At 41.0% G+C, this 15,000-nt stretch overlaps 2 protein-coding genes across 2 annotated transcripts in view; one reads left to right on the top strand and one right to left on the bottom strand.

Annotated features, from left to right (window-relative positions):
• LOC135089751 (eclosion hormone-like) overlaps positions 1 to 14,579 on the top strand; it is a 22,472-nt gene extending 7,893 nt beyond the window's left edge. Inside the window, exons 2-3 of the mRNA XM_063985735.1 lie at positions 12,094 to 12,185; positions 12,852 to 14,579. Coding sequence (XP_063841805.1) covers positions 12,094 to 12,185; positions 12,852 to 12,996 — 237 coding nt within the window. The 3' untranslated portion in view covers positions 12,997 to 14,579. The remainder of the gene's footprint in view (positions 1 to 12,093; positions 12,186 to 12,851) is intronic.
• The window catches only part of LOC135089754 (short/branched chain specific acyl-CoA dehydrogenase, mitochondrial-like), a 59,092-nt gene that overhangs the window by 25,130 nt on the left and 18,962 nt on the right, over positions 1 to 15,000 (bottom strand). The window lies entirely within an intron of this gene.

Genomic DNA, 15,000 nt, shown 5'->3' with positions numbered 1-15,000 from the left:
ATTCGAACCACTTTGTCTTAAGAGTAAAATTGTCACTCCATTTCAATTAAGTTTATGGCGACTGCATGCACTGGCTCGGCATTTAGACCAGGCACTTAGGAGAGACAGGGGACGGTGCGCCATTTATCCTCCCTGCACTTATCCTCATCATTTGTCCTTGCATGCCGAGTCCTTGTGTCGCCATCAGGAGCAATCATAACAGTCGATGGAAGTGACGTAGGAAAGAAATATACGTCTGAACTTAGTGATAATTATAATTTGATGTTCCCGAGCTGCGTTCCGTTTTCTGTAACCCGTGTCTGGTTTTCTATGGGAGTTGGTGGGTTTAAGGGGTTGTAGTTATATTCTTGGGTTATTTTTCACAGGTTTTAATGGAGGTTATTGTGTTTTATTGTGTGTCAAGTCTCTTAAGGATAGTTTAGTAAGGATTCTGTATCAGTAACGGCAGAAACAGTAACGAGGTCTTTGAAAATAGTCCGGATAAGAGAGCCAAGCATTTCATAATAAAATCTGAGGCGCAAAGAAATCTATCATCCCCTTCACTGATAAATTCCAGAACTGCTTGGCTTATCCTATCACCTGGTCCTGTCTTCCTTACCTTCCTAGGACTTGAACCTCTTAAAAGGCGTATTAGTACATCTATTCCCAACAAGACTTCGATGTAAACACTCCAGCTGGACGCTATTAAAGTTCTTCTGTTATCATTATTATTATTATCTTTATATATTTATTTATAACGACAATTTTTGACCTACTTTTCTAAGACCCAAACAAATTTACTACACTTTTCCAAGATTAGCAACAGAGAAGACTGACGAAAAATGTACTAATCCAAACTATCCCAACCGTATTTCTCCTCCTACTGAGACTGCAGGAGGGGCTGGGTCGGGTGAGCAGCGGGCGGGAGGAGGGATTGGCAAGGTACTGCGTAATTCAAAGGTAAGTGTCACGACAAGCCAGCGACGTGATTTTCTTCCGCCGGCGCTGCAGTAAACACTGGCCATTTCATATCGACAGCTGGAGGAGGAAGGGACGGAAGGCTGGAAGGGAGGAAGGAGGAAAGAAAAAAGACGGAGGAAGGAGCAAGGGAATAGGTAGGGAGGGTAAGACGGAGCAAGGGAGAAAGGAAAGGAAGATAAAGGAAGGAAGGGAGGGAAGGAGAGAGGAAGGAGAGAAACATGAAGGAGTAAGGGAAGAAGGGAGGGTAAGATGAAGGAAGGGAGGGAGGGAAGGAGGGAAAGAGGGAGGAAGGGAGGGATGGAAGGGAAAGGTGAAGGAGGGAAGGGAGGCTGGGGAGGAAGTGAAATGAGGAAGGGAGGAATGAAGGAAGCATGAACGAAACAAGAGAAGATTAACAGGATGGAAGGAGGAAAGGAAGGGAGAGAGAGAAGGAAGAGGAAAGAACGAAAGGGAAAGAATTACAGATGGAGGTAAAGCACGGAGGAAGAGAGAAAAGGAAGAAAGCAATAATGAAAATGAGACTGATGAAAGGAGTGATGGAAAGAGGAAGGAAAAGAGAGAGAGAGAGAGAGAGAGAGAGAGAGAGAGAGAGAGAGAGAGAGAGAGAGAGAGAGAGAGAGAGAGAGAGAGAGAGAGAGAGAGAGAGAGAGAGAAACGCAAAAGACATATGAAGGGAGAACAAGGAAACAAAAGAAAAACCTGAAGAAAGATCAAACCCTTTCCTCTCTGACACTTCTCTATTTATCAAAACTCCATTAACAACACTTCACTAAAATCTAAACTTCTAAGGATCTCTCTTTAAAAACTTGCACGTTGTGGAGGGAAGTGTTTGCAAGCTATCAGTTCATCTCCTCTTGCCTCCCCTTCCTCCTCTGTCTTCGCTAAAATCTTCCTTTCCCTCGGCCAAGTTGACGCTCCCTCTTTGCTCTCCCTCCCTTGTTTACAAACGGAGGCCCATGATCCTTCTGACCAACGAGGGAAATCCAGACCGAAGCTTTTCTAAAACCGTGACTTGGCCTTGTGTTTATCCTCCCCCATCTGTCCTTTTCACTTGTTCATCTCTCTACTCTTTTACAAATTTGTCTTATCCACTGACTCGCCTTCCTTTCCTTTGTATCCTCATTTATTTGTTGTTTCACTTTTCTATTCATTCTTTTACTGACTTCTATTCTGTTATCCGTTTTCTCTTTCGTTTATTATGTTATCTATCTATTCTTTTACTTGTCTATCTATCTATTTCTTTCACTGACTTGTCTATTCTGTTATTCGTTTACTCTTTTGTTTGTCCTTTCATCTAACTATTCTTTTACTGGTTTCTCTGTCTTTTCTTTCGCTAAATTGTCTATCCTCTTACCCATTGTCTTCTCTTTCATTTATATTTTCATCCATCTATTCTTTTATTTATTCATCTACCCATTATTTCAGTAACTTATTCATCCTCTTTATTCACTCTCTTATTCATTACCTTCTCGTTTGTTTATCCTCTAATCCATCTGTTCTTTCACTAACTCATCTATCCATCCATTCTTTCAATAACTATCTACTCATCCTTTTTTCCACGCACGTAACTCTCTGTTCATCTTACCAGGCATTGAAAAAAAAAACTAATTTATTCATCTATTCCTTATTTCACCCCGCCATCCATCCACTAAACCTAACCAACACCCACTTCCTCACTTATTCAGGTCATCTATATTCCACTCACGATTCGAACCCACTCCCATGACACCTCCAGGTTACGCCCACATCCATCATGCTGTTGTGGGAGTCGAACCTGCGAACTTTATATGGAAGAAGCGCGCTGTAACAAGTCCTCCTTTAGTTCTCTCGGGGACGAGTTGAAAAAATTGCTGTATTTGTCACCGTCAGCTGGTCGTTAGAGAAAATGCCAGTAGAGTGAAGCGAAAGCGGCGTCTTTTTTTTTTTTTTTTTTTTTTTTTTAAGAGAGAGAGAGAGAAAAGTGCTTAGCTTCCATGTTGTTTAAGAGATGAATACTGATGCTTGGTAATTAGTGTGGGTTTACAGAAACTCGAGTAATTTTACAGATAATGGTGAAGGTATAATATTTAGTCATCATTATCCTCACATAACAACCCACACACACACACACACACACACACACACACACACACACACACACACACACATTTTTTTCTTTTAAAACAAATAAAGTGGAGGAGAAAAGATGATGATTAAAAGTGTAACGCTGAGGATACAATATTTCGTGATCATTATATCTTGTAATAAGGAGAGAGAGAGAGAGAGAGAGAGAGAGAGAGAGAGAGAGAGAGAGAGAGAGAGAGAGAGAGAGAGAGAGAGAGAGAGAGAGAGAGAGAGAGAGAGAGAGAGAGAGAGAGAGACTAGGAAGAGTAAAAACAAAAGACATAACAATGAAGAAAATAAAATAACAAAGGAGAGAAACAACAATAGTAGAATGAAGAAAAGTGAAAAGAAAATAAGAGAAAAAGACAAAAAAGAAAATAAATGACAGGTATATGAAAATAATTAAAAGAAGAAAACAGAAACGAGAAAAAGAATGAAAGACAAAGAAACAGAACGCACCACACGGAAAGAGAGAGAGAGAGAGAGAGAGAGAGAGAGAGAGAGAGAGAGAGAGAGAGAGAGAGAGAGAGAGAGAGAGAGAGAGAGAGAAACACTCACCACACGGGAATAAAAAAAAAGGAGAAAAGACGAAAAAAAATGAAAAAAAAACCGTCATACGAGAGAGAGAGAGAGAGAGAGAGAGAGAGAGAGAGAGAGAGAGAGAGAGAGAGAGAGACAGAAGGTATCCTATGCATTTTACCTCCGCTGCTTGGGACACTAATTTGTGAAGACCGACCTCACTAACGACACACAGACAGCTATTTCCACCCAGCCACACTGCCACCCACAACCCACAACCCGCAACACGCAGCCCTGACAGTAGCATCCATCTTCCTGTGACTTTCATTAGCGCGTGCAGTGTCCACTATATCTGAGGCCGCTGTCAGGGGGTCATTAGAGGCGTGAAGGGGTAGAGGGGCAGAAGGGGTGAGGGACAGGAGGGAGTAAAAGGAGTGGTTATATTCAAGGGAAAAGATGGGGATAAAGGGATGAGGGAGAGAGATAAGAGAGAAGTAGATAGGCAGACTGGTTATAATGAGAGGATAAGATGGGACTGAGAAGAGAAATATAAATGGTGAGGGAGAAGAGAGATAAGACAAACAGACAAAACAGAATGAGAGAGGAAAGATAGGACTGAAAAGAGAAATGTGGGAGATGAGAAAGAAGAGAAATTAAACACACAGACAGACAGACAGAGAGACAGACAGAGAATACAAGAGAACAGATACTAACTTACTACATTGAGAATACTTACTGATCTTTCCAGGAGAGAGAGAGAGAGAGAGAGAGAGAGAGAGAGAGAGAGAGAGAGAGAGAGAGAGAGAGAGAGAGAGAGAGAGAGAGAGAGAGAGAGAGAGAGAGAGAGAGAGAGATAAGAATGAGAAAATTGCTAATAATCTGTATCGTAAACAAATAAGTTGAATTCTTTCCTTCTCCCCCCACACACCCAGGAGACCGTGACTTATGACAAGGAGGAGGAGGAGGAGGAGGAGGAGGAGGAGGAGGAGCAATAAGCCTATATATATATAATGTGATGCGACAGAGCGTTAGTGATAGAGTAGGAGGAGGAGGAGGAGGAGGAGGAGGAGGAGGAGGAGGAGATGATGGATTGTGATGATGGGGAGGTAGGTGGAAGAGATGGGGAGATTACAGGTGAGGTGAAAGGAAAAGATGCTGGTATTGGGAGGAAGAAAATGGGATGATTTCGAACTAAAGGAGAATAAAGGAAGAAATATGGTGAACGAGTGAAGGGAAGAAGGAAGGGAAAAATGCTAGTTTGAGAAAAAAATGGAGGAAAAAGAAGATATAGAATGCTAGAGAGGAAAATAAAGAAGAGGGAAGAAAATTTCAGTTAACAGAGTGGGAGCGAAGAAAATTTAAGAGTTGTCAGCTTGAAAAGACAAACATTTTAGAGTTATGAGAGTGTGAGAGGAAAAAAAAAAAAATTGGGGTTATTAGCGTGAAACAAAGAAAATTCAAGAGTTAATAGCGTTGCAGAAGAGAAAAATTTGGAAGCCTGAGTGAGAGTTAACCTTTATGAAGAACAAAAACAAAGAAAACAAAATTTCAGAATAGGAGATGAGGGGGAGGGGAAAAGTTTGAAGTATTTACATGGTCAGAAATTGAAAGAGTCATATGACCACCACTACCACCACCACCACCACCGCCCAAACACGTCGCTTACATGTCCCAGCAGCAGCAGGTCAAGGCCATACGTTTGACACCATGCAGACGTGACTAGGATGCATAGCTCTCCCCTCAGTAATTCAATATAAGGTGGTCTCTCTCTCTCTCTCTCTCTCTCTCTCTCTCTCTCTCTCTCTCTCTCTCTCTCTCTCTCTCTCTCTCTCTCTCATTAGCAGTATCAGATTACCACTAGCCTCTTTCCACCACTCCACCTGCACAATGACAACAATACCCACCTGATACTCCCTAATTACTTCCACCTGCCGCTAATTACTGCTCATTACCTTTTTTCCCATCACCTGACCGCCTTTCAAAAACTTCTGCTCATTTGTTGCTATTATTTTCTACGGTGAACAATGCTTTGCTACGTGTATTATCACTATTATTATTATTATTATTATTATTATTATTATTATTATTATTATTATTATTATTGTTTTTGTTATTGTTGTTGTTGCTGTTTATATGTTTCGTCAGTTCTTATAAGGCTTAATTAGTGGTTGTGCAAGTTATGTCAGGTTATGTCAAAGTTATGATAGGTTAGGTTAGGTTTGGGTGATTGTTACTGTTATTGTTATCGTCATTATCACTGTTTTCTCATTTTTTCTACTCCGTTACACTGCGTTAGTCCTCACGCAGCTTAAGAAACAGTTATTTTAGAATTACCATCATTATTTGTCTTCATGTAAACCATCATTATATTTCTTCTATTCATATTAGTCATCAACATTATCAATTATTATATTCCTTCAGTTCTTACAAGGCTTTATTAATAGTTACGTCATATTGAGCCAAAGTATCATCATCATCATCATCATTTAATTTTTGCAAGGTTTAATCATTAGTCTTCTGAAAGGCAGCCCTGACATCCTTCATTTCCTCCAGTCTCTCACTTCCTACGCCTCACCGTCAGCAGACACTTGCCCCGCCCATCCTGCTTGTCATCCGCGGCTTAATATCCAGCATGAAGCGGGAATGCGCCTCGCCTAAGCTCCTCCTTCGCCTATTTCAGTCTTCCCGTGGCTATTCTTGGCTTGGTGCTGTTTACAATTCTTCTTCAAGCGATTGTTGAGCGATTTTGCGATTGTCTTTACTTTTTTTTTTTTTTTTTTTCCTTTTGTATCCGTGTTTGGCATTTACAGATTGTCTTTTTTTCAGTCTCCCTTTCATTTCGCGTTTTCTTTTTCTCTTTTGGAAAGCGGACGTGGTATTATCTTTTTTCTTTTTTTTTCTTTTGTTATTTTCTTTTCCATTCACTTGCTAATGCTTAACTATTACGGCAATTTATCCTCTTTTTGTGTACCACTTTCAGATCATTAATATTTTTTTACAGCTTCTCTTTGGTTTCACGTTTTCATCTACATTTTGTGCTTTTATCTCGTTAATCTAAAATTCTTCTATCATTTACTCAGTCTAAAAGTCATTATATCAATTTATCCTTTTCGTATTTGCCATTTTTATATTATTTAATTTGGTTCTCCTTTGATTTTACGTTTTTTATTTTTATTTCCAAGCAGACATAATAATTTTTGTCTTTTTTTCCTTTATGTAGCTGGAAACCTTTATCTATCATATGGAATACAGCACTATTTCTATTTTAATTTTCATGTTTATTATTTTCAGACTATATCACTTAGTTTTCCTTTGATATCACGTTTTCTTTTTAGTTTTTAAGCGAGAAAGAATCAGTGATGTCTTCTATTCCATATTTCGCCCCCATTATTTATCTAATTGTCAATACATTCAGTTTATCATCCCTTTATCTTATTCCCAGATTATCTTCCTTTAGTTTCCCCTTCATTCCAGGTTATTTTTCTTTGGTGTCTCTGGGCAAAACAAGGCATAATTCCCTTCTTTTCTATCCAATCGTAAAAACACAACTCTAATAGATATTTTTTCACGCATTATCAACCATAACAATAACAAAACTCAGTACAAAATTCCAAATGCAAGTTTAGGGAAGTTTACCACAAATGTACAGCCCCACAGCGCCAACTCTAAGCCTCAGAAAACGGGAGTATTGAGCATAAAAGAAAACGTATTTCCAGGGGAGGCTTAGCTATAGTCCTTCAAGATGATCCACAGCGCAAATACACGAGGGGAGCAGGGTGGATGTGGGTGTGTGGGTGGAGAAGCGTGGGTGGAGACAGACGGAGGGGAGTGGAAGAGGAGGGGGAAAGAGTCGAGTGTCTTGCTATTCAAGATTCAAGATTTCGAGAGAAAATTTTGTTGGTATTTTGATTGATTGCTTGTGAAACTGTAACGAGAAAAGGAAAAGGATGAAAAATGGAAACGAAAGGAAAGTAATATATATTTTTTTCAAGCGTATAAAAATTTGTCTCCTCCTCCTCCTCCTCCTCCTCCCCATACTACTACTACTACTACTATTACTACTACTACTACTACTATTACATTTTTTTCCAATTTTAGAATACAAATGCGAAGAACTGCCAGAGAGAGAGAGAGAGAGAGAGAGAGAGAGAGAGAGAGAGAGAGAGAGAGAGAGAGAGAGAGAGAGAGAGAGAGAGAGAGAGAGAGAGAGAGAGCAGCATTTAGGGCGTGCTTAGATAGGTGAAACGTTACGACAGTTTCCACTTTGAACATTTTGCTTTGATGGAATAGTGCCGCTGGTGAACGAAACAAAATGAAAGCACGCCAAATTTTGCTTCCGCCAGAAAGGCAAAAAACGGAACGATAGAACCGATATGAAGAGAGAGAAAAAGAATTACAAAGTTATGAAGAAAATATTGAATGATACACACACACACACACACACACACACACACACAGAGAGAGAGAGAGAGAGAGAGAGAGAGAGAGAGAGAGAGAGAGAGAGAGAGAGAGAGAGAGAGAGGAGAGAGAGAGAGAGAGAGAGAGAGAGAGAGAGAGAGAGAGAGAGAGAGAGAGAGAGAGAGAGAGAGAGAGAGAGAGAGAGAGAGAGAGAGAGAGAGAGAGAGAGATTAATACATTCTTCCTTACAGCATTCACTCTCTCTCTCTCTCTCTCTCTCTCTCTCTCTCTCTCTCTCTCTCTCTCTCTCTCTCTCTCTCTCTCTCTCTCTCTCTCCCTCCAGTTAGCAGAGTCATATTGCGATGGTTCCGGCAGTGCAAAGGCTAACAAGTGTGCACATGTAGTTGTGTAGTTAAGCCTTTGTTATGAGAGGAATTGCATACAGCAGTGTTCAAATGAAAGGAAAAATAGCATCACACACACACACACACACACACACACACACACACACACACAGAGAGACAGACAAACAATTTAACCTGTCTACACACACCCATAAAAGAGAAAAAGAAAGAAAGAAAGAAGAAAAGAAAAGATTGTCGAAAAAAAAAAAAAATAAAACTGCCTCATTCCAACACACACTCACGTCACACCAAGCCCACGCCCATCCTCCGCTCCACCACGCCCATCCCTCCCCTGTCCCACCTCGCTGCGTTCAAAAACTGTCCCCTTTCTCTTTTATAAAAATCCTGAAAACTGCAAGGAAGAAAAAAAAAAGTAAAAAAAAGAAGAGAACACGAGGCTGGATATGACTGACAATGAAGGAGAGAGACACCGAAGGAAAATAAAAATAAAAGAAAAGTAAAAGGAAGAAAGACGAAAGGGATAAAAAGGAGAAAGAGAATAATGAGATAAACCAAGGAGAGAAGGGAAAATAAACTGGTGAAGCTTGGAAGTAAGGAGACGAAGGAAAACATGAGAAGGATAAAGGAATAAGAGAGTGAAGGGAAAAGAAGGTATACTGTAGAGAAAGAAGGAAAATAAAGCTGTGCAAATAAAGGAAACGAGAAAGTGGAAAATATTAAAAAGAAAGAAAAGATGAAGTATTTACGGAAGCTTTCTCTCTCTCTCTCTCTCTCTCTCTCTCTCTCTCTCTCTCTCTCTCTCTCTCTCTCTCTCAACAGATACTTAATTTTCCATTCACTACTCGAAAAAAAAACAATTAAAACAATAAAAAAAAACACACATCAATTAAAACATCATATAATGAGCTGAAATACGAAGATAAAAGTGAATTTAGGCCACAGGCACACACACACACACACACACACACACACACACACACACACACACACACACACACACACACACACACACACACACACACAGAACAAATGATGTTGAGAGGAAGGAAACCATTATCTTTATTGACGCCTTTATCCTTCCCTTCTACCCTTCAGGAGGAGGAGGAGGAGAAGGAGGAAGAGGAGGAGGAGGAGGAGGAGGAGGAAGATAGATGGATGCTGAAGAGGAAGAATAATCGATGTGTGATTAGATGAACGGGTAGATAGACGGGTGAATTAATGGAAGAGGAGAAGGAGGACGAGGAGGAGGAGGGTGGGGAGGAGGAGGAGGAGGAGGAGGAGGAGGAGGAGGAGGAGGAGGAGGAGGAGGAGGAGGAGGAGGAGGAGGAGAATGCGTCAGATTCAAGGAGATAAAAAAAAGAAATTGCCATAAGGATCCTAAGATTTACCCTATCTAGTAATCTCTCTCTCTCTCTCTCTCTCTCTCTCTCTCTCTCTCTCTCTCTCTCTCTCTCTCTCTCTCTCTCTCTCTCTCTCTCTCTCTCTCAACATCACGAAGGTCAACAGTCCTCCTATGATGGAATGGAAACAATCCCCCCACCTCCTTTACCCCCGTGTGTGTGTAGAGAGAGAGAGAGAGAGAGAGAGAGAGAGAGAGAGAGAGAGAGAGAGAGAGAGAGAGAGAGAGAGAGAGAGAGAGAGAGAGAGAGAGAGAGAGAGAGAGAGAGAGAGAGAGAGAGAGAGAGAGAGAGAGAGAGAGAGAGAGAGAGAGAGAGAGAGAGAGAGAGAGAGTGGGCGGCAGGTGCGCATGAATCTTGAAGAGTTGGGATTAGAATCTACTCACACTGACACACACACACACACACACACACACACACACACACACACACACACACACACACACACACACACACACACTCACTCTCAAGTTAACCCCTTCATGAAATAAATACCTGCAGAAACTAATAAATACAATAATGAGTTAACAAACTAGAAGACACTCAGTAAACTTAATTAAAACGAGTCAAACACTCCCCTATTGAACTTGAACCTAACCTAACCTAAACGTGACATAACCTAATGTAATCCCGTTAATGAAATATGACACCTGGCGTACGCAGACTTAGTGAAACATGACAACATAAGACCGTAGAGTTAGTGAAATATGGGATGCATTCACCATAGACTTAAACTGAGTGGAAACCTGAATAAGCATGCAAATGATAAGACGCTGATTGCACACACACACACACACACACACACACACACACACACACACACACACACACACACACACACACCTCACTTCAGCCACTAATCTACCATTCCATCTGTCTTAAAAAAAAAAAAAACGCCGCTTGAATCTTGAATCTGCTCACATGGAATATCTTAAAGGCAGACTGCAAAGCTTGAATAAAACCCTGATTACACATACACACACATCTACATACATTTCAGCCACTAATCCAACGTTCTGTGTCTCTTATAAAACTCCACTTAAATCTACTAACATGGGACATCCTCTAGACAGTATGACAGTACTTGAATATAATTAGACCTTGATTGTACACACACACACACACACACACACACACACACACACACACACACACAAAACTCATTTCAGATACTATTCAGTGTTCAAACTTCCTCAAAACACCACTGAAATTTAATAACAACATGGGATATCTTAAAGACAGACTGGCAGATTAGCAAACAGGAGTGAATGCATGAAGGGCGAGTAAACAAGAATATAACGAGTTTCTGAACCTTCCACTCCGCTTCCTCCTTTTGATTACTCACCATCACCACCACCAATACAACCACCACCACCACCACCACCACCACGCACTACCATCTGCTGCAATCTGACATATTTACACACCTTCAAGCCGCCGGATTTAACGAGTAATTGAGTTTACGGTTCAGAATGCAAGACTCAGGGAAAACAGAGAGAGAGAGAGAGAGAGAGAGAGAGAGAGAGAGAGAGAGAGAGAGAGAGAGAGAGAGAGAGAGAGAGAGAGAGAGAGAGAGAGAGAGAGAGAGAGAGAATGTTTTTCTATATATGCTCCTTGTTTTATTTATCGGAAAAACACTTCACTTACTTTTTCAAGCATTTCTTTGAGTGAAAAAAAAAATAAAACAAAATAACATGCTTTCTTTTCCTTCGTGTTTCCAATTAATTTGAGTCTTGACCTTCAGACATTTTTACATATTTTCTCCACACACACCCACACACACACACACACACACACACACACACACACACACCACTAACACTTATAAGAGTTCTAATACCAGTTTTCTAAGACATCAGATTTTATGCATGGAAATACTCGCGAAAATTAATCAGGAAATATATCCGTGACTGATTAACTCAAACAGATCCCTAGCCTTTCATCAGATCTCATTATCCTGACACCCTTTACTTTGCCTTATTTGACTCACGTGTACTTGTTAATTTCACACTATTTATTTATTTATTTTTATTTTCTTTTTTTTTGGTGGTTATTTTTCGAGGTGTCTTGGAAGAGATGGAGAGCTGATAGAGATAAGTGTAAGGTATTGATAATGATCATGATGAAGATGATAATAATGATGATCTTGTTTTTCCTTTATTTTTTTCCTTTTCTTTAATTTTTTCATTCATTCTCTCTCTTTTTTTTAATGTAATAGGGATTCTAAACAAAGAGAACGAAACAATAAAAAAAAAAAATCCAGTGTATGGTATGTTACTGGTGGTGGTGGTGGTGGTGGTGGTGGTCGTGGTGGTGGCTAATGTTGTATGTGGTGTTTGGTGTGTCCCCAGCCTGAGGTGCGCGCCGTGGTGCTGGGTCTGGTGTGTCTGGTGGTCCTGGCGACGGTCGGAGAGGCTGCTACCATCATCGGCATGTGTATCAGGTAAGGAAGAGATGGACAGGTGAGGAGAAACGCAGTAAGGCTCAACAGGAAAGTGATAGCAATGTAATTCTCTGTGTAAATGAAAGTGAAGATAGGCAAAGACAGACAGGTGAGCAGTAACACGCTAAGGATTAAATGGAAAGTGACAGGAAGGCAAGTTTTACGATTGTCATTTGTGTAATAAAGGAAAAACAGGGACAGACAGAGACAGAGAGGTGAGCAGGAAAGCAGGTAAATAGGAAGTGATTGGAAGATGTTTAAGAGTACGAAGATAGACAGAGAAACAAAGACACAGGTGTAGAAAAACAAACTGGACGCATAAACAAAACATACAGAAACACAGATCCATAAACAAAGAGACACAAGAAGGTAAACAAAAACAAAAAAAAATTGAGACGAATTCCACTTCCTAAACACACACGCACACACACACACAAAAAAAAAAACCCCCCAAACCTAAGCACATAATCAACAAACAAACAAACAAACAAAAAACACTCACCGTAAAACAAAACCCCACCAAAAAAAGAGGAAGAAAAGAAAAAACAAACAAACAAACGAACCACAACAGAGAAACAGAGAAAGAAAACAACAAAACCACATGACGCCTCACAAACAACTCCACTAAGACGCACGCTCACAGTTACCCCCGTTTTCTTTCCCCAGTAACTGCGGCCAATGCAAGGAGATGTACGGGGACTATTTCCATGGCCAAGCGTGTGCGGAATCATGCATCAGGACTCATGGCGTGACAATCCCGGACTGCAACAACCCCGCTACCTTCAACCGTTTCCTCAAGAGATTTATCTAGGAGTGGGGCGGAGGCATGGGCGTCGAGCTGGTCAGGCAGGAATTGGATGGGGAAGAAGGGGTCCCCGATGTCCTCTTGGATTAATGTTCATGGGGGCGCCGCCTTTCCCCTTCTCTCCCTTCTTCATTGTATTTCGTCAGGTCGCGTCGTAAACTTATTGGCTTTCTTGTAATTCTATATAGCGAGTGGTGTTTCTCTCTCTCTCTCTCTCTCTCTCTCTCTCTCTCTCTCTCTCTCTCTCTCTCTCTCTGGTGTGTCTTAATGCATCTGTAGCGTATTTCGACCCTCTAAGCTTCTCCTGGTGGCAACGCGGCAATCTAAAGGGTTGCGGGTGTGTCATGTGTGTCAGGACAGGTGTGTGACTACCAGGTTTGTGATTAACAGGTGTAATATGGTGTGTTTTGAAATTATGTGAATGTGCATGTGTCCATAGCAAGGTTCTCAATGTTAACAGGTGTGTCATCAACAGGTGCTTACATCCACGTGTGTAGTGAGAACAGGTGTGTGTCATCAACAGGTGTGTTTATCAAATACAGGTATCACCAATGTGTATAGCTTAAGAAGTGCAAACAGAGCAGTGAATTAAGACAGCAGGTGAATAATTAAAAGTGAAGGTATAAACACAGGTGTATAATGAGAAATAAATTGTAATGCAGGTATGTAATCAATAACTTGAAGGCTTGAAATAACAGGAGTAACAAAACATGTACTATGACTCAGAATACAGATATGTAAGGGAACCAAGGATCAAAAGCAAAATTACAGTTGAGAGAAGAGAACAGACAAATGAGCAAGCATGTAATCAAGTCACGTCCGAAATGAACAGGTGTAAAAGAACAGGTAAAGTCAAATATGGTCACCCAGCCAGCGCCATCTACACACTTTGAACTGCTATACCCCCCACTCTCCAATCTGTCAGCCCTTCAGACCAGCATCAACAGCTTCCCTCAGCACCACAGCCAGCACCTCCCCTTCAAGCCAGGCCTCAGCACCACTATCCAGTCGATCACTCAAGAGCCACGATGCACCCCGGAAAGGAATCAGCTTGTGAAATCCGATCCTCCGCTTTTTGCCTCCCGATCACGAAGAATCAAAAGAAAAAAAAGAAGAAAAAGAATCAAGAAGAGGAAAACGATAACTTTATCACTATGATGCATCTATAAACTTACACAAACTCCATCTACTCACTTATAAACGAGACAAATATGAAGGTACGCTTACAATATTTTCTAACTAGGATTCAAATGCTTTACTTCTCCACGCCAAGAGTCGAAGCGCTTCATAACGTGTTTCGAACCTGTTTCTCGTGTTTTACTGACTCTAGTTCTGTTCAGGGAGGAGAGAGAGATCCTGCAGCCCCGTCAGGAGTTCTGCAGGTTCTTACTTAGGAGGAGAGGCAAATGTCGCATAATCTGTTCAAAAATTTGTTCACCAGTATCCATCTTGAACCTCCTTTGTGTGTGTGTGTGTGTGTGTGTGTGTGTGTGTGTGTGTGTGTGCGTGCGTGTGTGTGTCAGACCACTCCTGCTCTTCAAATGTACCGCCATAAGATCCAAAATAAAATGCGCTCAGCTAATATGAAAGATTAAACTGCATTATTTTTATTTAACTCAAATGGAAATATGAATGAAACCTCTCTCTCTCTCTCTCTCTCTCTCTCTCTCTCTCTCTCTCTCTCTCTCTCTCTCTCTCTCTCTCTCTCTCCCTTTGAAACGCATCTCCGAGTCTTATCCTCCCACAGTTATCTCTAATTACTCTTAAAATCTTGCTTTTTATATATTTTTTGTGTATTTTTGTTTCATCTTCTTAGAGAGAGAGAGAGAGAGAGAGAGAGAGAGAGAGAGAGAGAGAGAGAGAGAGAGAGAGAGAGAGAGAGAGAGAGAGAGAGAAGGAAGAAGCTTATCACTAATCACAAAGCAGGGGCTGAGAGAGAGAGAGAGAGAGAGAGAGAGAGAGAGAGAGAGAGAGAGAGAGAGAGAGAGAGAGAGAGAGAGAGAGAATGAA

The sequence above is a fragment of the Scylla paramamosain genome, chromosome 33 (genome assembly GCF_035594125.1).
Source record: "Scylla paramamosain isolate STU-SP2022 chromosome 33, ASM3559412v1, whole genome shotgun sequence".
Lineage (NCBI taxonomy): Eukaryota > Metazoa > Arthropoda > Malacostraca > Decapoda > Portunidae > Scylla > Scylla paramamosain.
Note: the sequence above shows the minus strand (reverse complement) of the source record. Positions and strands in the feature narration are given on the sequence as shown.